The sequence below is a fragment of the Miniopterus natalensis genome, chromosome 13 (genome assembly GCF_054644295.1).
Source record: "Miniopterus natalensis isolate mMinNat1 chromosome 13, mMinNat1.hap1, whole genome shotgun sequence".
Classification (NCBI taxonomy): Eukaryota; Metazoa; Chordata; class Mammalia; order Chiroptera; family Miniopteridae; genus Miniopterus; species Miniopterus natalensis.
The window spans coordinates 4,891,220-4,914,064 of NC_142093.1; the positions used below are offsets into that span (position 1 = coordinate 4,891,220).

Sequence of the window (22,845 nt, forward strand, 5' to 3'; positions counted from 1 at the left end):
CTGCTATTTAGTCAATGACTTCTGTGTACTTACACTGAGAGAGAGAGGAAAAAAATCAGACATTACAGGGCCCACAGTCAAGCAGGTAGAGGGCTAAGAAATGGATATGATGACTGTAACCCAAGGCCCAATTAAATAACTGCCCCCAAGAGAAGTACAGATAAAAGTGATGGGGTCTCCAAACGATGAGAGATCATTTGGGCTTGAGAAAGATGAAGGGATTCAGGGGGACTCACTCCTGGCACCGAGCTGGTATGTTCTGAAAAGAACTTCCATGTCACACCTCTTTGTATGACATGCATACATGTCTGCAAACAGCCTAAGGTGCCCTCACTTAGTGTCACAGTAGCCTGGGGAAGAAACAGTCCCAGATTTTGTATAGAAAGGATACTATGGCTCAATCAGCATTTTCTTCACATTTAAGAATTTTATCTGATTTTTTTAAGGGCTGGGAGCTAAATATAGTAAAGCCCCTGCCTCCGACAACATAAAAACAATTGTTAGACAATTTATCCATTCCGCAAACATTTATTAGTATTTAACATGCCAGGCTCTACGTAAGACCCCACAGAAGCAGCATATATTCAGAGCCTGTTGTCAAGAGCTCACAGTCTAGTGAGGCTGTGGAAGCAGCTGTGGATTATGTCAAGACTCATCCCATGCACAGTCATCTTCTCACTCATCCTTCACTGAGGCATCCACCTAACAAAATCAGTCCTTACCTACTATGTGCCAAAGAGGGAAAAAAGAAAATGAAAAAGGTAAGTTTTCTGTTTGCTACATCTAAGGAAGTACCAACAGGCAAGTGATAAAACTTCCTCAGAGAAAAATTAAGGCCAAAAATGAGATGTAAATATATAAACATAACATATGGGAAGTGTTTGAAATGAAAATCACTTTAGCAATTTACTCCATTCTAGACATGAACAAAACGCGCCACTCACAGATTTCCAGCCAGATGGATTTTCATACTGACAATGAAAGCCAAAGTGTTTAATCAACTCAAAACCAGGCAGAAGTAAATCAGAACAGGCACTTACACATCTTTAATCATTAGATTTTATAGGGAAAATAATCACACAAAGCACATTATAAAAACTAATAAAGTAGCAAATTACATAAAGAAAGCCCCAGATGAGCTGAATCTACAATTTGGTAAAAGCGTTTATGGTTGTACAGGGTAACTGTAACATCAGTTTCTTCTCAGTAATGTTTAAGCTAAAATTATAAGCTCTAACTATATACTGTGTATTACCATAGCATCAATTTTAAACGAAGTGGCTTGCCATTCATTTCCTAGAACAGCAATAAAGCAGAGCTCTGTCCTACCTGGTTGACCCAACATCACTTGCCTATTGCTACACAAGTAAGAAAAGAACAGCTGTTTAAGTATTTTTAAGCTATTCAAGTGTTTTTGAGTGTTTTTCAGCCTGTGATGAGTACACAGCACCTCTCACTTACTAATATCACATTTCCAGTGTCTACACAATGAAGTGCACGGCCCCAGGAGGGGTTGTTCGTATCAACTGCGCGGTGCTCCCTCCCGGTTTTCCACTAATGTCACAGCCAGTACCTGATCTGCCCAGATAAGAGTCAGTATTTCTCAATGTATGCTCTCTGAGAAGATATTCTGAAAAAAGGCTTAACCTATGAAATCACAGGGCCTGGGTCAAAATGAAACCTTGATTCTAACACTAACATTTAGTGATCTAGGTTAACTGCTTTTAGCACTCTGCCTATCTATTAAAATGACTATAAACCCATTTTTCACTTAAGAGCGTTTCTGTGAAGCAAATGAAAGAGATGAAAACTGCTCTATGGACAGCTGAGCTCCATGATACAAACGTCATTCATTCCCAAGTCCTCCTGCCGACACCATCAACTGAATTTACGTGACTTTCCTCTGAGCTTATCTTGCCGTAATATTAACATGTTATTTTATTCATTTGTTTATCATGTCCCTTGCAAGACCAGGAACATCTTAAGGGCAAGAACTGTGACTTACTGCATTTTCTACTCTAGCATTTGGTAGAGATTGAAAAAAATAGTTGAACTTTATTTTGCGATTATTGTTGTAAGTATAGTAGCTGCCTACTCTTTATAGTACTGTTACGCACAAGCCTTACAGCACTTGTTCCAGCGTATGAGAGTTTAATGACTCCCTCCATATATTAAAGGCCAAACCTAAAATGCCAGTCCAATGTGACTAATCCCCAGGATACAGGTGGAAGACTTGAGCAACGTGTAGTTGTTCCAACTCCTTTTGCTGGATAGTTACCGTCCTGCTCTCATGTCCTGCCACAACATGTACGATAGATGTTTATGATAAAGTTACAGATTTAGCAATGAGAGGCTACCTCAACTATTTATTCTACAACCTGGGATACATTAACTAGCTCAGAGTTTAACATATCTGCGAGGGGTGAAGAAATCTGTGTTACATTCACTGAAAAATGGGATTTGTCTCTGTTCTTTAAGTAAAGCCTAATAAATAGGGGTTTTTCCACCTCTTTAAAATGTGTTTGTTTTCCAACATGGCCACGAAAAGAGCATGGACATCAGAGTCCCAGAGATATGAAATTAAGTCTCAGCTCAACTGCTTACTTGAAGAACCCGGGACAAGTGCTCAGTGAATAATCATCAGACCGTCTGGGGGTCCCTGGAGCAGAGCCACAGGAGCTGAGATGGTAACTCACTGAGGTGCAATGAGGAAATCCTGCCACGGCAACTCCTGAAGAACTGCCCTTCTGAACTCTGACTAGGACAATGCTAGATACCAACTTCCAGCCTGATTTCATCTCGTCCCACCACGCACCTGTTTGGCCATTTCTGAGTTCCCTTCCGTTCCTGGCCCATTAGTTTTCTGATGATCTATCTAGTCCAACTACTGAGATATTTATAGTTATTCATTCCCGAGTTTCAAGATTTTTAAATTCTTTTAATAGAATCATTATAAAATTCTAATTAATGAATAGCATTATGAGTTAAAGAGTAATGGATTATACTGAGATTGACTGGGAACTAAGAAAAAAATGTCTAACGAGTTAAAAAGATGAGTGTAGTTTAATAAGGACTACAACAGACGCAATTTATCTTTACAGACACAAAAGAAAGGTTACACAGAAATTCGGCAAACAAAAAAGCACATAAAGGATTTTGCCTAAATAGCCCTTACGCTACATGTATGACATCCTGGGATATTCATAAAATGAAATATTAAGTGTGCTTTCTATTAGGTAAATGAAAATAATTTTAAAAAAGCAGAAAGTCGGGGGAGGGGGAAATGCCTTTAATATTAAGAATTTTCACCATTTAAGGAAAAAATTGCCCAAATATAAATTTCCCACATACAGTAGAACATCAGGATCTTCCCAAATGATAAAAGCTGAATATTTTATCACCATGTAAAATGCAGGTACCTTTTGGATCCATTACCTGGTGTGCCTAGCTAAACACGTTGAAGAAACAGTTTTGAAAGCTGATCCATTCCACTCCTAAGTGAAGATGTAATCAAATTAGCTATAATTTCAGAGGAGAGATTGTCCCTTGTATTTGGATACTGAGGTTGAAGACAGAGAGCACCTCTTCCATTTAGAACAAATGCAGCCCCAGTAAGTGAGAGAGAGTGGTAGAGATATAGACACCAAATTAAATTCAAGGTAGGAACTACGGGGGAAGAGCAATCTTACTAAATATAGGAAGATATCGAAGAACTGAACAGCCAAAATTAATCAATTTAAGTCTGTGAAAGAGTAAGAAAATGTAGAGCCACTTTCCCTTTCCCTCTACAATTCTGGAAAAAAAAAAAAAAATGCTGTTAGCTTATTAAGAATTCTTTTAATAGCACAATTTCACTGATGAAATACAATTTAAAAGAATTCTGAAAACAGGCATCACTCCACTCACATCATTCAGGGGAAATGCTCCAGTCTTAGAATTACAAAACTATCCCTCAGAGCTGGAGACACATGTTTCTATAGGAAAAGGGGAGTGGGGAAGTGAAAGGAGGGAAATTACCCCTTATAGTGCTGAATGCAAAATAACCATCAGAAGGGTAACATATATATAGCCTGAGCTATATGCAACTGAGAAGATTTTTCTTTAAGTCTCCACTCTGTCAGAACACGTAGCATTCTATAAGCTGACCTCCCTTGCCCATCATGACTCTAAATTATAACTGATGTTGATCTGATCTGTTTCTAAATAACTAAATCATTTTTTCTTAAAACCTGTCATTGCAAGACATTAAAAAATGAACAGTTCTATCTTTCTCTATATCTTCACTATCCATCTTTTGAGTGAAGAGATGACAACTCCCTAACAACTCCCTTCAAGCCTTAAGTAAGCCCAATATTACTAGTGTTGCAAAATTTGGAAAGAATTGTAACACTTTTAGAATATTCACCCTCTAAAGCCTCAGTCACATAGTTGACTTTTGCTAGAAAATCTAACATCTCCACTTTGTATTTCTGGAATAAGAAAAAGGGGGAAATGGAGAGTCAATGGACATAGAGTACACTGCACGAAAAATTAAAGTCAGTGCCCAGTATACCTCTGTTCTTAATCTGTCCTACTCTACTGATAATATAAAGTTTCAGAATGATGAGAATAAATTATATAGTGCACGACAGTAAAATATCAACAAAATGAATCAGTATCGTCAGCACTCACCCGTAATCGAGAAGCGAGAGTCATTCTATGAATAACCAAATTGAGAGCCGTACCTGCTCATTTTGACTCCACTCCCCTCGCAGCTTCAGGGATGGGATGGCCCAGATGCTCAGTTTCCCTGAGAAGTGAATGGCTGCAAGGAGGGTTCCATCTGGAGAGAGGCTCATCTTAAAGATCCCATCCTACACAGAGATCATATTACATTAGTGTCGGAGCATAGGCTTGCAGTTCAATAGAAATAATCTCCAGAACTTAATAACACACTTTAGAGGGTGACCTATATGGTAATTCCCAGGTATTACAAATACTTCAGTAAACAACTCCACTAAAAGTGCTCTTGAATGAAGGAGTAAAGTTTATAAATCTATTTAACAATAACCAAAAAAATGTATAATGAACATGAACAATTTAACAACAGCATTGTGACCAGGAAAATAATGCATAAATATGCTAAACTCTCTCTTGATTTCATCTCTTCCTCCCTTTTTCCCTCCCTTCCTTCCTTTCTGTATTAACTGAAATGTTACCGATTACTTTTAACGTGGTGGGTTCTTGATCCCCTTGGTTTCATTTGATACTAGGATACCCATACTGTGAACGTATCATCACTCTTTAGGCATTTTGCTGTAGACATGTGTACTCATACAAACAAAGTAGAAATTATGGTGTAACGAATATCTATGGACCCAACAACCAGCTTAAACAAATATCAACACTTCAAGCTTGTTTCATGAATCCTTTCCCAATCACCACAATGCCCTCAGAGATTCTTTTTTAATAGTAAAATACACAAATCTTCAGTGAACACCTCCATATGCCCACACAGTGTACAGCTAAGAGCATATCAAGAGGGAAATCAGTAATACTCAAGGTTCATCCAACTTTGGCCTTAACAGTATGCTGATGAAAATACTTGAGAAGCACAGGCTAAGCTTGTGAGTTACCTTTTCTTGTCCTGGGCGACTGTAGAACTTGACACTTAACATCCTTAATAACCCCAGTGTCTTTGGTACCTTGAGAATAAAGGCAGATCATACAAAGAAAGGTTAATGGACTGTTTCTCATTGTATAAAGTCCTCTTTACCATAAAGTGGAAACTACAGCAAATCTAATATTTAAAGAAATGGTTAAGAAAATCGATAGGTGTCAGAGATATCGGTGAGACTGTTTTTACCTGGAAGAAAAAAAAATTTGTAAGATTTACCAAGTGGTAAATCTTACAAATATGCCCACAATCAGATTCTTTTTAAACATATTTATAACAAGTCTAGTACAATCTATGCAAATTAGAATCTACTCCAAACTCTTCTCGAAGAGGCTGCTCCAGGTTATCATTCTATCCTAACATTACTATGGAAAAGGTGACAACTTCCAACAGAAATTTTAGTCATTAAGGAATTAGTTCTATACTTGGAAAATACCACAAAAATAATCATCATTTAAACCAGTATCTGAAATGGCACAAGATTATTTCTGTCTTTAGATTTAAGAAATATACTGATAAAGGCAGAGAGGGAGACAGGTGTAATTTTAAACAGAAAATAACAAGTGAGCTGCAGATGTGGAGAACTCAGAGCCCTCGCTCACTGTTGGCGGGAATGTAAAATGGTACAGCTGCTGTGGGAAAAGTATGGCAGTGCCTCAAAAAGTTAAACTTAGAAATACCATGGGACCCAGCAACTCCACCTAAGTATATACCCAAAAGAATCAAATATATGTATTCAAACAAATACTTGTACATGAATGTTCACAGCAATTCTATTCACAATAGTCAAAAAGTGAAAACAACTCAAATGCCCATGAACTAAGGATAAACAAATACAGTATATCTATACAGTGAAATAGTATTTGGTCATAAAAGGACTGAAGCACTGATACATGCTACAACTTGGATGAGCCCTGAAAATATTATGCTAAATGAAAGAAGCCAGATACAAATGACCATCTTGCATGATTCCATTTGTATGAAACATTACGAATAGGTAAATCCATAAAAACAGAAAGCAGTGGCTGCCAGGGTCTGGAGGAAGGGAGAATTGGGAGTAACAGTCTAATGGGTATGAGCTTTCCTCTTGGGGTAATGAAAATGTCTTGAAACCAGATAGCTGATGGTTGTACAAAATTGTGAATGTACTAAATGCCACTGAATCGTATACTTTAAAATGGTTAATGGTTAGTATTATGTTATGTGAATTTTACTTAATTTAAAAGAAAAAGGCAAGGGGGGTGGGGGTACTGTTTTGTTGAAGTTAAATTTTTTCCTATCAGAACTACGTAGCTGAAGACATAAGTGAGAACCTAACTCCCCATAATTTCTCCAACAAGCAAGAACAAGAAGGCAAAAATAATTCTACATAAAAACCATGCCTGCAGCTCAACTTGAAGACTGAGGACAGCCAATCTTCAAAGTAACTGTAAGTAGAAAGAGAAAATAATCACCAAATCCCAGGGTGTCACCTCCACTTGCTCTTGTCATGTCCCCACAACTCCCACCCAGGCCTGGTGGTGAGCAAAAGCAGACTGAAAAAATACTGCAGGGCCCAGTGAGAACAGACAAGGAAAACTAACAAAGGGGTCTAAGGCCTATCTAAAATCACTTTCAAATTTATAATCCAAAAAAAAGGTCGAAGAAAACAGAAAAAGATCTGAATCTATACAATGAAAGAGCCAATGGGTACTTAGAAAAATTAACCCAAAATAACCAACTCTAAGAAATATCCTCGGAAAGCTATTAGAGTGCAAAAATAAAGAGAATCCTCAGGCCTCCAAGCAAAATGGCCAAACAACATAGAACCACAATTTAACTTCATCAGACTTTTCAAATTCTATACACAATACAAAGTAACAATATACAAGTGTGTGTTTTTAAAGGTCAATTTAAAAAAAAAGAAAAATCAAGGATTTTATATCCAGACATGTTTTTCTTCAGATCCAGGCTATGAAAAACAATTCTGAACATATAAGAACTTAAGAAACTCTTCACCTCTGAGCCTTTCTCAAAACGTCTACTAGCAGATAATTTCATCTAATCAAGAGATGACTGAGAGAAGTTCAGCAAAGGAAGTGACAGTGAGCACTCTGGAATATGTAAACGGACAGCTAAGACTGAGAAGAGGTGAGGCTAAAGGTAGAAACTAATGCATAAATATTTCGTGTTTTGACAAAGTGGAAATAACACAACTAAAAAAGGGAAAAGAAAGCGATGGAAAAGAGGAAAATAAACAAATTTTTATATAAGCAATTAGTAGGAATTAAAGAATGTCAGTGAAACTGATAAACTGGGGCAATAAGATAGTTTCAGTGGAATGATAAAGGTAAATACCCGTTCAAGTGAATTCAAGAGAGCCTGGAAAGAGAGGAAGTGGAAAGGACAGACAACCCCTGAACATGCTGAAGAAAGGAAAATAAACAGGGTGGTAGCAGGATCTAGTGGGGTTTAAACCCCAAACCCTAAACCAAAGAGTTTCTACAAAGAGAACAATAAAAGCATGTTGTAAGCTGATAAATCTAACAGCAAAACTGATGCTGTAGGAAAAACATCCTTTCCTTCGATAAGCAAGCATGAGGTCTAGTGGATTAAATGGAAGGGCTGGCGGTAGCTGGTGGGAGGACAGTCATCAGCGCTAACAGGACAGACAGACACAGGCACAGATGCAGGCAGGTGGTGAGAGCTGGTGGAAATACTCTTCTCATCACTTCCACTTGCTCAGGGCAATAGAATTTCTCAGGGTAACAGGATTCCAAAAAGCTGTACTCTTTCCACAACATTCTATACCAGAAAAGCAGCACCAACAAGAAACAGTTTTGTTCCCTTTACATACTTTTAAAAAATATATTTATCTTAAAAATAGAAATAGGTAATAGTTGACACTGTAGGTTTTTTACGATTTATCAAGTACATTCGGCACATATTACCTCACTTGATCCTGGCAAAAGCCTTAAAATACAATGGCAAGTAATGAGCTGGAATTCCAACCCCAGGCTTCCCACTCCCGAGCCTGGCTCTTTCCTGCCTCCCAGTAACTGAATCTAGCCTGGTATCTGTTACAGGTTATTGACCTTAGCTATGGACACAGCTGTACTCTCCAGTAAGTAAAGCCCTGAGGGCTGCTACCTTTACATTCTGTTACCTGGAGCAGTGATTTGATGCTGAACAAACAAATAAAACTATCACACAGATGACACTAACATTAATTTGGAAACTTTGGTCAATGCATATATTGAATTTTGCATAGTCTGTTTTACAACCTGGCAGCCTTGCAAGAGACTAAAATATATGTCAGCCTCATTTTTGAGTCAATATCCACCCAACACAATAGCAACCTTAAACACAATGAGAGGAGGTTCCACGAGGACAATGTCTCCACCAGACAAAAGGAACTAATCCTATTAATTAGAATGACTGAGGTAGGGGAAGGCTACCAAGAATGACAGTAAGTTTAGCTGCAAGACACGTTTAAAAGCCACCAATGTAATTAAAATATGCTTGCAGCAACTCAAGAAGTTAATCATACAGCAGAGCATTCAACCGGCAATTCGATATTTTACCCCTTATTCAGCGCACCAGCAACTTTCTTTTAAAAGACTCCCAGTACCAGAGCTTCAGGGCAGAGCGGGGAGAAGCCCACAGAGCAGAGTGGATCCCATGCTTCGGGAAGGCACAGAGTGAAGCATGGGCAGTGGAGGGAGGGCCTCCGAGAAGCTGAGCAGGTCAGAGGACATGGTGACCTTCCTTCCCCAGACCGTGCTCTCCCAGATGGGCCTCGCAGCTGACCCTCGCAGCTGACCTACTCCATCTCTCCCTGTGCCCGCCACCTCCTATCTCCTCTTATTCCCCCAGCCTCTAATTTTGACAAATCCCATGGCAACTGAAAAGTTAAAATGGTTAGATAATGAAACAGCAGGACACCTCTCACCTGAGTTCATCAATTGTTAACCTTTTGCCACACTGGCTTTATCTGTGCATACGCATCCTTTTTAAAATTATTTTTTGACTGAACCATTGAAAAATAAGCTGCAGACATCACACTTAGATTCAAAAGATGGAACTGTTCAAAGTCACTCCAAGTCCTGCCCTGATATAGTTCACAATCAAAACTGCAAGCTGGGCATGAATTAAATCAGAGAAACATGACTAAATTCCTGCAAATAGAAATAATATGTCCAATATGTACAAGCAACTCCAACCTTTTTTACATAAATCATGGGATAATCATCAAGCACGAACTTGACAATGCCGCTGATAGGCACGTAACCTCATGTGGGGAGTGGGGGAAGGTGCTAAGCAGGAACCGGAGGGCCTGGGTCCACCCTAATCCCCTGCTCTTAGTTCCGAAGATCTCACGGGGCCTTGGGCTCCATATCTACGGAATGGGGCTGATAATACTCAACCTGGACCTCTCACCGAGTCCTCTGAAGAGAATAAATGGGCGCTAGAATGAGTAGATGCATAATGAGTGGGAGGGAAAGCACAGGGCTCGGTACTGGATATAAACTGGTCTACAATACAAACGGTTTTAAGGCCTGGTGCCAGATAAACCAGTGAGCAGACCTAAATAATTTTTAAAAACACACTTTGTTGGGTTAAATTTACAATCACATATTTCAATATATGTTAAAAGCTAAAGAAAAAATTAACGGAACCTTACTATAACTGCTTAAGATTTCTTTTCAAAAGTACCTCTTCGTTAGTTCCTTTTCAACTCCAAAACCATTAACCATTCATGGTTTTAGAGGATTATTTTGAAATGAACATTCTCTAAGAAAATAATGGGATAAATACCCTCCTTTGGAAGAAGTGGCATAACACAATGAGGTTGTGTGGCACTTTGCCGTGCTGGTTCTTCCCTCACTAGAAACCACCTGGGTGCCCAGCACAGATCGGGCAGTGAGCTCGCACAGGGGTGTGATTTTGATCAGGTGCTTGCTTTCATGCGGTTTACACAAATGACCCACCATACACCCCACAGGGCAGCCAGGATGACTGGGCATTCACCAGTATCTAGCTGCTCTCACCTTTGTGGATGCGCAGATCCCCTCCCCAGCCCCCTGCAAGGAGGGGTCCCATGACACATTACAGTAAATGAGCTGGGGCAGACGTGGTGTCGGTCCTGGTGTAAGGCAGTAGGAAGCTCTGCCTTTTAGCCTTCCTTCCTCTCTGAGCCTAAAACACCCGAGACAGCGGGGCCTCCAGGGACGGCAGCCCCACGGACCCTTCCATCTCCATGTGGAGCACGGTGTCCAGGGGCGTCCTGGTACCAGCAGCGGGCTTTGACACAAACAAGATACATTTTTATGTCGCAGCCGCAGAAGTGGTGGGTTTTCCATCTGTCTATGTAACTGTCTGTCATTTCAGAGCGCAGCCCATACTGACTAGTACAGCATCCAGGAGCGCCTGACACAAAACAGAAGCTGCACCACAGGATGGATGAATGAGTGGTTAGGTGACGGCCAGGCAGACATGAAACAAAACGGGAGTGTGCACCTCAGTGGCCAGGAGCTTAGACAGGGAACTTCTGCCAGTCTGTACCTAATTCTGCCACTTGCGAGCTGGGTGACCAGGCAAAGTTACTAAATAAACTACATGTCACTTTCCTCATCCATAGACTCAGGCCAATCACAACACCTACCTGCAAGGGCTAGTGATGATTAAATGAGCTAATACACATAACAGCACTCTGCACAGCTGTCAGCACATAAAAAGTACTTAAAAAATGATCGTGTCTAAACAAGTAAATGCAAGTAACAGGACTACGGTTAGGCTGCTTGTTTGTCTAATAATGGGAACAAGGCACACACCACATGCTTTAGATAAACCTGACACGTGAGAGAAGCACCAGGCTCTCACCAGCACTGTGTCACTTGCCTCACTCAGGACAGATGACTTCCTCCTCCTTACCCTACCAAGGGCAGGCCGATCTGCCTGAGCCTATCAGCAACAAGAAAAGCCGGGCCTGATACTTACGGCAGCGACCCTGCCTCCACCACTGGTGACCTGCTTATAATAAGGTGATCCCGAGAGAACTCTCCAGGCAGAGAGTCCGGAGCTAGAAGCCGTTGATGTGCTCACATCAGCACTTTCACATCCGCCAACCAGTAAGAGTCTAAGAGAAAAATAAAAATATAAAAAAGATAGCATCACAACAAAGAGAGCATAAAGGCACCTTCTCAAAGAACACTAAAGTCAAATGACTATACGCTAAACCTAAATAGTAAATATTTCAGAAGAAACAAGCAAGAGAAAAACAGGTTTTCAATTAGAATTTCACCTTCACTTCTGCACAGAAATCAAAAGGTAAAAGAAAACACTTCATAGGGCTCCTCAGAGTCGACACACGAAGAGATTGACCCAGTTCAATGGTCATGTTAACCAATGTTAACTCTTAAATGCTATATAATTGTAAATATAAGTTCCTCATGATGTAACACCATGAGTTCTAAATACTGTCCCTTCAAGACCAGCAGAAGTGTACATTCAAGGTGGTCCGAAAGACCTGTACCGGTGGAGAAAGCAACAGCACCTGTCCCGTTACCTCGGCCCAGCTTGTGTGTAGGCAAAATAACGGCCCGTGAAAGATGCCCAAGGCCTTGTCCCTGGAACCTATAAATGTGCTGTTACAGGGATTTGAGGTTACTCATCAACAGACCTTCAAACAAGATTATCGTGGATTATCCAGGTGGTCAAATGTGACCAAAGGGTATTGAAAACCAAAGAGGAGGAAGCAGAGTCAGTGCCAGAGTGATGTGACTGAGACCAGCCACAGCTGCCTTTGCAGGTAGAGGCGGCCACGAGCCAAGGAAGCTGGGCAGCCTCTAGAGGCTGGAAAAGGTGAGAAAACAGATTCTCCCGGAGCCTCCAGAAAAGAACAGCCCTGCTGACCCCTTGATTTCAGCTCAGTGAGACACACTTCAGACTTCTCACCTCCAGAGTTGTAAGACAACAAACTGTTTTTCGTTTTTTCATTTGTTGTTTTAGAAAAGCATTTTTAAACTTTATTATTAACACTCAGGACATTAGAAATGTCCAGGTTTTTTTCAGTAGCATCTGAAGAACCACTTTTGTTCATAAATACAGTAGCCAGGAATACATATCCAATTCAGAATGCATAATAATGTTTATCCTGAATCCTTTCCAGCCAAAATAGTTTTAAGCCAATCTGTTAGAGCAAACATAGGAAACTAATATATACCTTGCTTCTTTCCCAGCCCCAGGACTCAGGTGACCTGTCAGACTCTAATTCTACCCACTGCTCTCTTCTCATTTCACCACTTACTTTCTAACATCTGTTCCTGAACTAAGCTAACAACAACCATTTAAAGACAACACACAAAAAAAACCCTCATCTCTACCATATACTCTCAGATGTAAAATTCTCAAAACTACATAAAATCCTTCCAGGTTTAGCCATGGAGCTCAGCCCAATTCACAATCTCAAAACTCACAAAGTATGCACTTTACTCACAGAAACACAGCTGGAGTCGCCCCTCAAAGCCGTTTTCCTATGGCTTTTATATGTGGCCCTAACAAGTGTATATCCCAGCAAATTGGAAGCAACACATTTTAAGGATACAGCCTGAAGCAACCCATTTGGGCTGTTTCTACCCCAGGCCCATCCTCAGAGCGAACAGGTAATCAGCCCAGTTCACAAGGGCAACAGAGACTTGGTCCAAAGTCAAGCCAACAGCACGAGCAGTACTTGCCTCAAGCATCCATTCTGCTCAAATGATTCTTTTACACCAAAATAATTTCCCAAGAAAAGGTATATTTACTGCAGATAGAATTGTATTATTCCCCTGGATCTAACTACCAATTGAAGAAAATACAGTTGATAAAAATAGTTTAAGCAGCACTACAAAGATGCAATCTAAACAATGGGAAATCTAAAAATCTAGACAGTGAGAAACTACAGAATAAAAGACCTGGTTTCCTCAGATCTAACTCACTCACTCTCTCCCTCTCTCTCTCCCTCTCTCTCTCCCTCTCTCTGCAGAGCAGGTGGATGAATTAAAAGAGAACACAGCCTGGATGTTTGATGACATTGACCAATTATTATTAATTATCTTCAAATATGACAATGGCTTATTAGAGTCCTTATTTTTTAGATATACAACTGAAATACTTAATGAAATAATATGCCTTTGGGGATTTACTTCAAAACGATCGAGGAGCAGGCAGGGGGAATAAGGACTGGGGATACAGATAAAATGAGATTAGTCGTGAACGGATCGTTAAACTGAATGACAGGCACAAAGGAGTCAGCGTTCGACACTATGAACATGCTTCAGATTTTCCATAAAGAAATTTTTTTCCAGCCCAGCTGGGCGTGGCTCAACGGTTGAGCATTGACCTAGGATCCAGGAGATAGGGGTTCGATTCCCGGTCAGGGCACATGCACAGGTTGCGAGCTGCAGCCGATCAACGACTCTCTCATCATTGATGTTTCTTTCTCTCTCTCTCCCCCTCTCCCTTCCTCTCTCTGAAATCAATAAAAATATATTTTTAAAAAAAAGAAATTTTCCAAAAGTCGACTTGTTAGGAAAAACTCCTCCGAATAAACAGAAACAGAACAGATAATTTTGAATATCTACATTGCCAAATTTAATCAGTGTTTTTTCCCAAACAGAAAACATGTCATGCATAAAACATATCTTTAAAAATCAGTAACATGTAATTATAATAGAAACAGTTTTTGAGAATTCAACATTCCCAAAGGCCAGGATAAAGCAGATCCTGATAACGAAAATAATTTTTGTCTGATGAATGCGCAACATATATATTTACACAACAGTGTAATTCTTGTCTCAAGGAATTGAGCATATTGTTTAATCTGCACTACTATAGAGGGGACAGATGTCATATCTAATTTTCAGATTAAAAAATATACAGCCCTAGCTGGTTTGGCTCAGTAGTTAGAGCACCAGCCCCCAGACTGAACAGTCCCGGGTTCCATTCTGGCCAAGGGCACAAACCTCGGTTGCAGGTTCAATCCCTGGTCCCTCTTGGGGTGCATGTGGGAGGCAACCAATCGATGCGTCTCCCTTGCATCGGTGTTTCGCTCCCTCTCTCCCTCTCTCTCTCTCCTTTCCACTCTCGGGAAAGCAATGGAAAAAATATCCTCATATGAGGATTAAAATTTTAAGTATATATATATATTCATATAAAACTTTAAGTTGCCTGACTACTGAACTAAGATTTTAGATCTACCATCTGCTGATCTTGATACTACAAACACTTCCTCTCTATGAAATTCTCACAAATATCATGGCCATGCAAAGATCAAATTAGCTACAATATGATAAGACCCAAACGAACAAAAGCGATTCAATACCTGCTTCCAAACAACTCCTCCCCCAATCATGACAGACTGGAGAGGAAGTGGAAAAAGAGGCAAAATATGGAACCAATCACGTATTGTCCCTACCAGATGATACGGCAACTTGGGGGACACTGACACTCCAGCTACAAGGATGCACATGTGCATATGTGGGTTTGAAGAGGGGGCACTGATTCTGTCCCCCCTTCCTTTCCTCAGGGGACCTTGGATGTGTACTCCCACACAGGAATGAAAATGAGCAGAGTCCAGGCCAGGGGAGAGGACAGGTCCACACAGACCGCCACTACTCAGGACCTCCTCAATGACCTTTGAGTTGCGTACAAACACTGCCTCCAGGACAAATTAACTGCATGAAGGAAGAGGCCAAGGAAGGCTCTTCTGGCAACACCAGAAAAAAGTGTGTCCTTTAGACAACCTCCCAGACAGATGAGAGCATCCTGAGCCGAGAGAACATGACGTACAAGAGCACAGACGCCAGGGTGGACAGGGTATGTGCAGAGAACAGTTAGAAAGGCAGTAAGCGCTTCTGCCTGAATCAAGGCAAGCAGAAGGACAAGTAGGACCGAAAGTTCAAGGTTCTTATCAATACAAATGGTTCATTTTGCTCCTTCCTGGGCACTTACCACCTTCCACCCTCTGTACTGTGACAGTTATTTAAACCATGCCTCCATTACGTAACTTTGAGCCACCTGGCACAGAGGCTGTGTCTGTATCCTTTGCAGCATTTCCCAGGGTTGTTTCACTCCAGAAACATCCATCTGCAACCTCTGTGCAGAGAACTATAGGGGCACAGAAATAAATAAGACACCGTCCTTGTCCTTGGCTTAACCTCCCCAGGCTTCAGTTCTCCCACCTGAGAAATGAAGGAGCCAATTGATGGATAAAACTCTTTTCTAGCTCTGACAGTCTAAGAGTCTAAAACTCAAAGCAGGAGCATAGGAATCAGATAACAAAAATACAGTGTGACTGATGGAGCGAAATTAGGCAGGGAGGAGTGGATTAAACGAGGAGTGGGGCAGAAGCTAGAGCAGGACGGGGTAGTCATAATGGGGCAGGCAAGGCCATCTGATGACAGGAGGTGGGGACAGAAAGCGGGCCCCTAAGCATCACGCATGTGTAACAAGGATGAACGAAACAGGACACTACAAATTATTTCCAAGGATTACAAGTGGTTGATTAAGAAGGTTCTTCAATCTAATAATTGTTGGAAGAATCTGCCATCTAGTGGCTTAAATCTCCTTAAAGCCAAGGAAGGGAGTTGGAAATAATAGCAGGAGAGACACTGATACATTCTGTCCAACAACCAATATGCTTGTGGCCTGCAATCAGCAAGGAAGGAAAAGGGAAACAAGAACAAAAACTACAGGCCTCAATATTCAAACGTGCTTAAGACCATGCTTAGGCCAAAGGAAGGGCTCAAACCTTGTTGCCCTCTACTGTGAAGCTAGAAGCATTCCTCTCTTGGAATACTTGAAATGTTTCCAATTTTAATTCATTTTAGGTTATCTTAAATATTCTTCACTATAAAAATCTTACTAACTCAATATTTTAAATTCTGCTTATGTTTATTAGATAAAGAGCTCATAAGAGGAAAGCATACATAATCATGACTGTTTCCATCAAAGACTCAAACATTAAGTGTGTGTCAGAATCGCCTGGAGGGCTTGTGAAAACGCAGACCGCTGGGCCGCCCCTCCAGAGGTCCGACTCAGTGGGTCTAGGGAGGAGTCCCAGAGCCTGCATTTCCCACGGTCTCTCCCAGCGGCTGACGCTGCTGTACAGGTACCACACTTTGAGACCCACAGCTTTACGTTACGCTGGAATCATGAGCTGAGCTCCAGATGACACAGCTCACTATAGATCAAAACAGAAAGCCTCCCACTACTGAGTCAACACATGCTCGATGGTAATCAAAGAAAATCGATTATACTGAACGGTCAGTTGTTACAACAAACCCATGTATTTTTCTTGGATGGAGAAAGCACTATTAGAGACTGCTTAGATCGGTAATAACATTTCATTTCCTGGCAATTTGATAATTAGGCATTTAAAATTGAGTGGTACCTGCTTATAAAGTCCTTAAAATATAATTTGGAATTTAGAATCAAGAAGTATAGGAAAACCTATAAAGTTCAACAATCCTCACTTTATACCTTCCAGCAAAATTTGGACCCATATTCAGACAGATGGTGAGATGGCATAGAACAGAGGTCAGCAAACATTTTCTGTAAAGGGTCAGATAAATATTTTAAACTTTGTGGGCCATATGGTCTCTTTCACAACTACTCATTTCTGTCATCATGCAAAAAAGCATACACAATATGGGGGGGGGGGAAGTGTGGCTATGTTCTAATAAAATTTTATTTCTGAACACAGAAATTTGAACTTCATATAATTTTCATGGGTCATAAAATAGTCTTCATTTTTTTACAATTAAATACTCAGAAACCTAAGCATATACGTTCTTTTTTACAGGCAAAAGGAAAGAAACCATTATTTGTACAGTTGATCCTGGAAAATACATGGAGTTTGTATGATGCTGTCTTTTAAATGCCGTCTTTTAAAGGTTAAAAAAAAGTAAAATCTATTCTTAGCTTACCGGCCATACAAAACTGGGCAGATTTGACCCATGGGCAGCAGTTTGCCAACCCCTGGGACAGACACTGTCATTTCACCTAAGAAAGGTTTGAAAAAAACTGTTTCTGGCCTTTTACTCATACAGCTGTTCAACCTGAACTCTTAATTTTTCATTCTGCCAAAGTCAGGCTTTCATTCATTTACCCAACAAATATTTATTGAGCATCCCACTGGCCAGGCCCTGTTCTGAGTGCTGAAAATAAAGCTTCAAACAACAGATAAAGTTCCGGCTCTCATGGAGTTCACATTCCAAATCCGGACCACCAGCTACTTTTGTAAATAAAGCTTTATTGGAACACGCTCACATGTGTTCATTTATGTATTTCTAAGGCTGCTTTCACACCACGATGGAAGAGTTGAGTTATAACAGACCATCTGGCCCTTTACAGAAAAGGGTGCCGGCGTCTGGTCTGGAGCAAAGACACATGAAGGGCTGTGACAGGAGGCTGAGAAGTTAAAGGACCAAACTACAAGTGGCCTTTAACACTAAAGTAAGGAGCTGAATCTCTATCCCCATGGCTGAAGGCAGCTGGAGATGAATTTTTCAACTTCAGGCTTGTGCTTTAAGACCTGTATTACTTGCTGGACACACAACAGGAAACAAATTAGAGGAGGATCCGACAGGAAGCAGGGAACACACTTGATAGTAAATTGGATAAAAGTAATGAGTGTCTGAATTATAAGGGTGGCAGTAGGAATGGAGAGGAGATAAATCTGAGATGTATGAGAGAGGAATAAAAGTCTTAAAGACTCATAAAAATGATTTAAGAGAGTTATCCAAAGTGAATCTCAGGTTTGACCTGGTGCAAACGCGATATATCAAGATCTGGGAATACAGGAGAAAATGTAAGTTTGGAGGTAAAATATGGTTAATAGTTAGAATATAATGGTGGAGGTACTTGGGAGCATGCTATCCAAAAGAAGGTGTTCTGTGAGGGTGGGCCAATCGCTCTGTGGCCCAGGGGGGACTTACGGGACACAGGTTTGGGAGTTACCACTCATGCATTTAAGTGGTTAAAGGAGTTTGGTTAAAGTTGCCTGTAAAGAATGTATAGAGTAGGTAAGAGAAAAAAAATGCCAAAAGATTCCACTAAAAATTCTGCTAGAATTAATAATCAGGTTCAGCAAGGTTGTAGGATACAAGATCAATATACGTAAATCAACTATATTGCTACACACCAGCAATAAAAACTCGGGGGGGGGGGAGCTTAAGTATACACACACCCCTCACATGGCTGGGCAAGAGGAAAAAAGCACCCAGCTCTGCCACTGCACATCTGTCTCACACACTGGGCAGTTCCTGATGGGCTCAGACCTGGCTCCAAAGCACCCCTCAATCCAGTGTTCTACGCAACCATAACCAATGAAGGCAGGCAACACCTAAAGTAAAATCTCTTCCTATGCCTCATTAGGGCAACTTCAAAAGAAAGCCTCTCTCCTCATTTTATTTAATCTCCCAAAGCCTTAGCACAAGGGCTCTCAAGGCAGGGAATGGGGGGATCAGAATCTCCTATTGCAGCTTTTATCAAATCAGGTACTAGAAGCCCACCCACAACTACCTGATCAGCCTTCGAGAGCACAGCCTAGGTAAGCCTATTTTTTTTAATTCTCAGCAGGTGATTCTGTCATCCATACCTTATTAAAAATCATTAGACTAATGATTAATTAAAACTAATGATTAGTTAAAAGAATGTCAATAAAAATATTAACAAAAGATTTCTTAGATGTCCTTACACCTGTTTCCTTCCCTCAACCCACAGCTGGTGCCAATGGTCACCATTTAAAGACTCAATTCCCTCCCAGTCCTTGGGATAGACTTAAGCAACCCCACTGCAAAGGCACAGTATGTCCAGCATCCACCTGTCTGGCCCATCCACCTATCACATTACCTTGCATCCTGGTTTCAGAATGGCCCAGGTTCTGAAACCAAATTATTGCCTTCTATTCCAATACCAGAGTTGAATTATTGAAGTGTTTCTCAAGCCTGTTCTTCTAAGAAAAACGTCTTGTCTTTGAATCCTAGCGCCCCTCCCTACTGAACACTGCTAACTGTTGCCTGCCAGGTATCCCTGACAGTAGGTCTTTCCACAATGCCTAACAAACAAACTCCCTACTACAATCTTCCTCATAGATGCCAGCAGTCTACACGAGGCCTCCTTGGCATCTGAGCAGCTTGCTAAAATACCATCTACTCTCCCTGCAGTGCTAGCAAAGTGTGGTCCAAAAGAATGACCTGCCTTGAGGTTTCACAGCTAATAAGTTGCACAACCAAGAACAAATTCAGGTCTCCTGTCTCCTAATGCAGAACACCAAAAATACATTTTTTTAATTTTTCTGTCTATAAAACATAATGAAGCATCACTCCTTCATTCCTATAAAATAGCTAAAGATTCAATAGCCTTCTTTCCCCTCTCTACTCCCAAGAGGGACCCACACGAGTAGCATCACACCAAGTGTAAGAAGAAAGTCGATCTGGCCCCAGTCATATCGAGTTGAACTGCCACCAAACACTCTAAAAGAAAGAGGGGTGGAGAGATCAACTGGTTGATTTACTGGATGAAAACAGATCACAGAATGTGGCCAAGACTTACTCCCTTGCCTTCTGGAAACAAAAACCTATGAAACCATGCCCCAAAAACAATTAGTCTGTGGCACTCAGAAGTCCTTAATTCACATCTAAGGACTTTTACCTCTGCCAAGACAATGCAGCCTTCTCCACAAACAACAGCTCTTCTTCATTTCTCTTCAAAACACCAGCCTGAATATGGAAAGAAGAATTTTCTCATGCTGGCGGGGTGAGAAATTGAGAGGCAAAATGAAAAACTCCTTTATATAAGGCCAACTCCATTACTGACATTCATACTTCTCAGGTGCAAGGCTGCACATTAATCTCTCAAATGCCAACAGACCCAGCACTGCCAAAGGCCAAGTGCTCACTCTCCCTGCAGTGGGAGGTAATCAGCAACGACTGTAATGACAATACTCGTTCCTTTCCAATCCTTCATAAAATTATTAATCTTATCTAAGTAGGGTTTATAAAAAAAATTATTATGTGATTTACACCCATCTGCTCCTCTGACTGTCAATATAGTGCATCTTTCCACATACCAGTGCCTCAGTTCTCCCAGGATACACACAACCTTAGGAACCAGAGAGAGAGACAGGCAATTTTACAGCAATGTAATGACTATGAAAGTCCACTGACGACCCTCCAAAATCATCTCATAGGTCTAGATGGAACATCCACCTCATCAGAGGACAACATTTGCCCATGCCCTTGGGTAAACCTTCCAGGTAGGGGACTCTCAGCACTATCTTCTCCACAAGATCAAACTTAAAGATTGGTGGAACCAATCTACACTTCCCTAGAGAAGGGAGCTGTATAAAGAAGAGACTGTGGCCCCTCTGTGTACTCTACTGCACCCCTCCCCATTCTACGTGAAGACTGCATCATGTCACCCAAGAGCTCCTTCACAGGCCAAACATTTTTTATCCCCCCTAAATACAAGCTATTTATTTGGAATACTCCCTTTATTGCAGGAATGTAAAAGATTCATGATTTAAAATGCTTAAGGTTTTCTTAGAGGAAATCAAAAACCCACGTGAGATGAGCAAACGAGAATGCATGAATCACAGCCCTCTAACACTCCAGCATGACCTTACTTAAAGGTGTTTCTCAGTCTCCCTAAAGAACAGCTTTCGATAGACTGTCCTATTCCACCTTCTGAGCTGTGCCCAGAACAGAAGGCCCTGCCACAGGCCTGGGAGAATGCTGTTCCCCAAACTACTCTCCGCCAGCGTAGTTTGTCATCTGATTGTAACCTACTTTAAGGCAATCTGAAACCATAGCTTAGTACTCCCTGTAAATGTTGTCTCAAGTTCTTTCTGGAGAATCTGCATTTGGCGTAAAACATGTTGACTCAGAGGAAAAAAAAAAATCATCCCAATGCTTGGATCCCCCTTTGTACGGCCATGACATGCACTCATCAACAACAGTCCTTCCTCCACCTGGAACCACGAGTACCTTCCTTACCATAACCCTGAGTGCCTTTCCTAAGAAGCTGTTAAATGAAGACCTGTTTGAAGGGTCGTGTTTTTCCCTTATTCACTTCCTTTATTTACTACAGTTTTACTAAGGTCTGATTTGCACTTCATAAAACCCAAAGGCATGAGCGATCTTTAGGGGCAGTGAAATATTCTGAAACTGACTGTAGTCAGTTGAAAAATCACTGAATTATACACTTAAAATCAATTCTGAGATGCCAAGGATTCCGAGCATGGTGGCTTCTCAAAAGGGCCCAAGAAAGGAGGCATGTTTTCTACCCTTTGTCTTTGCTGAGATGTAAATTAGGGTCCAGAAGATGTTACCTTCAAACACTAATTATCAATGCGTAGTTACCAAGGAACTGCTGAGATTCAAAATTGAATAAGTCAGCTTCTGCTTGTAGAAATGTGCAATGAAATTAGGAATAAAACCTTTTTTAAAAGCTGCATACTGTTGAAAGCAATGTCATTTAAAAATATGCACATAAAGTCTTGATTTAACTGACTCACACTGAGTGAGTGCCCTTGTCCGTGACTATGTGACTCCCACACAGTCCTGTACATTCAGAGGGTAGACAATGCATCGGAATCTCCAGCACCAAGCACAGCGCCCGCCTGTGCACACAGGCTAGTGCTGCCTCTCTAAGAAGGAACCAGGGTACCTAGTAAGCCAAAATCAACAAAACAAAGAGCACGAAGAACCCAAAAGAGAAGGCAGGAAAGACTGGGCGTGGCTGTAGGAGGGGTGCAGGACCGGACCATGAGACAGTCTGGGGGGATAAACCAAGTTCATCAGGCTGTGAGTTCGGGCATGTAAGACAGAAAGGCAAAACGGCCAAGCCACAGAGCTTATCCCACAGCTTCTCGGTTGCTCTGTTCTGTGCCACCCATTCACCATCTCCATCTCTCTTCTTCAACAGGGTTCTCAGCATCAGGCAAAACAGTGCATTTCATCAAACCTTGAGTCTGTGCACCACCAATTTATCCCAACTCCACTCTGACTGATTTATTTTACATTTATAAAATCCTTGTGGATGATAAATATCACAAAAGCTCATATTACTAGAGTAACCAAAAATAAATAACAATGTAATGAATATTTCAGCTTCGCTCATTTAAAAAGAGCACATCATGGAAAATACGAACAACCTAGCAAGGT

General features: G+C 41.0%; 1 protein-coding gene across 1 annotated transcript in view; it reads right to left on the minus strand.

Annotated features, from left to right (window-relative positions):
• NBAS (NBAS subunit of NRZ tethering complex) overlaps positions 1-22,845 on the minus strand; it is a 160,553-nt gene that overhangs the window by 120,853 nt on the left and 16,855 nt on the right. Inside the window, exons 10-12 of the mRNA XM_087823358.1 lie at positions 11,636-11,774; positions 5,616-5,684; positions 4,725-4,853 (exon numbers count right to left, since the gene is read on the minus strand). Coding sequence (XP_087679484.1) covers positions 4,725-4,853; positions 5,616-5,684; positions 11,636-11,774 — 337 coding nt within the window. The remainder of the gene's footprint in view (positions 1-4,724; positions 4,854-5,615; positions 5,685-11,635; positions 11,775-22,845) is intronic.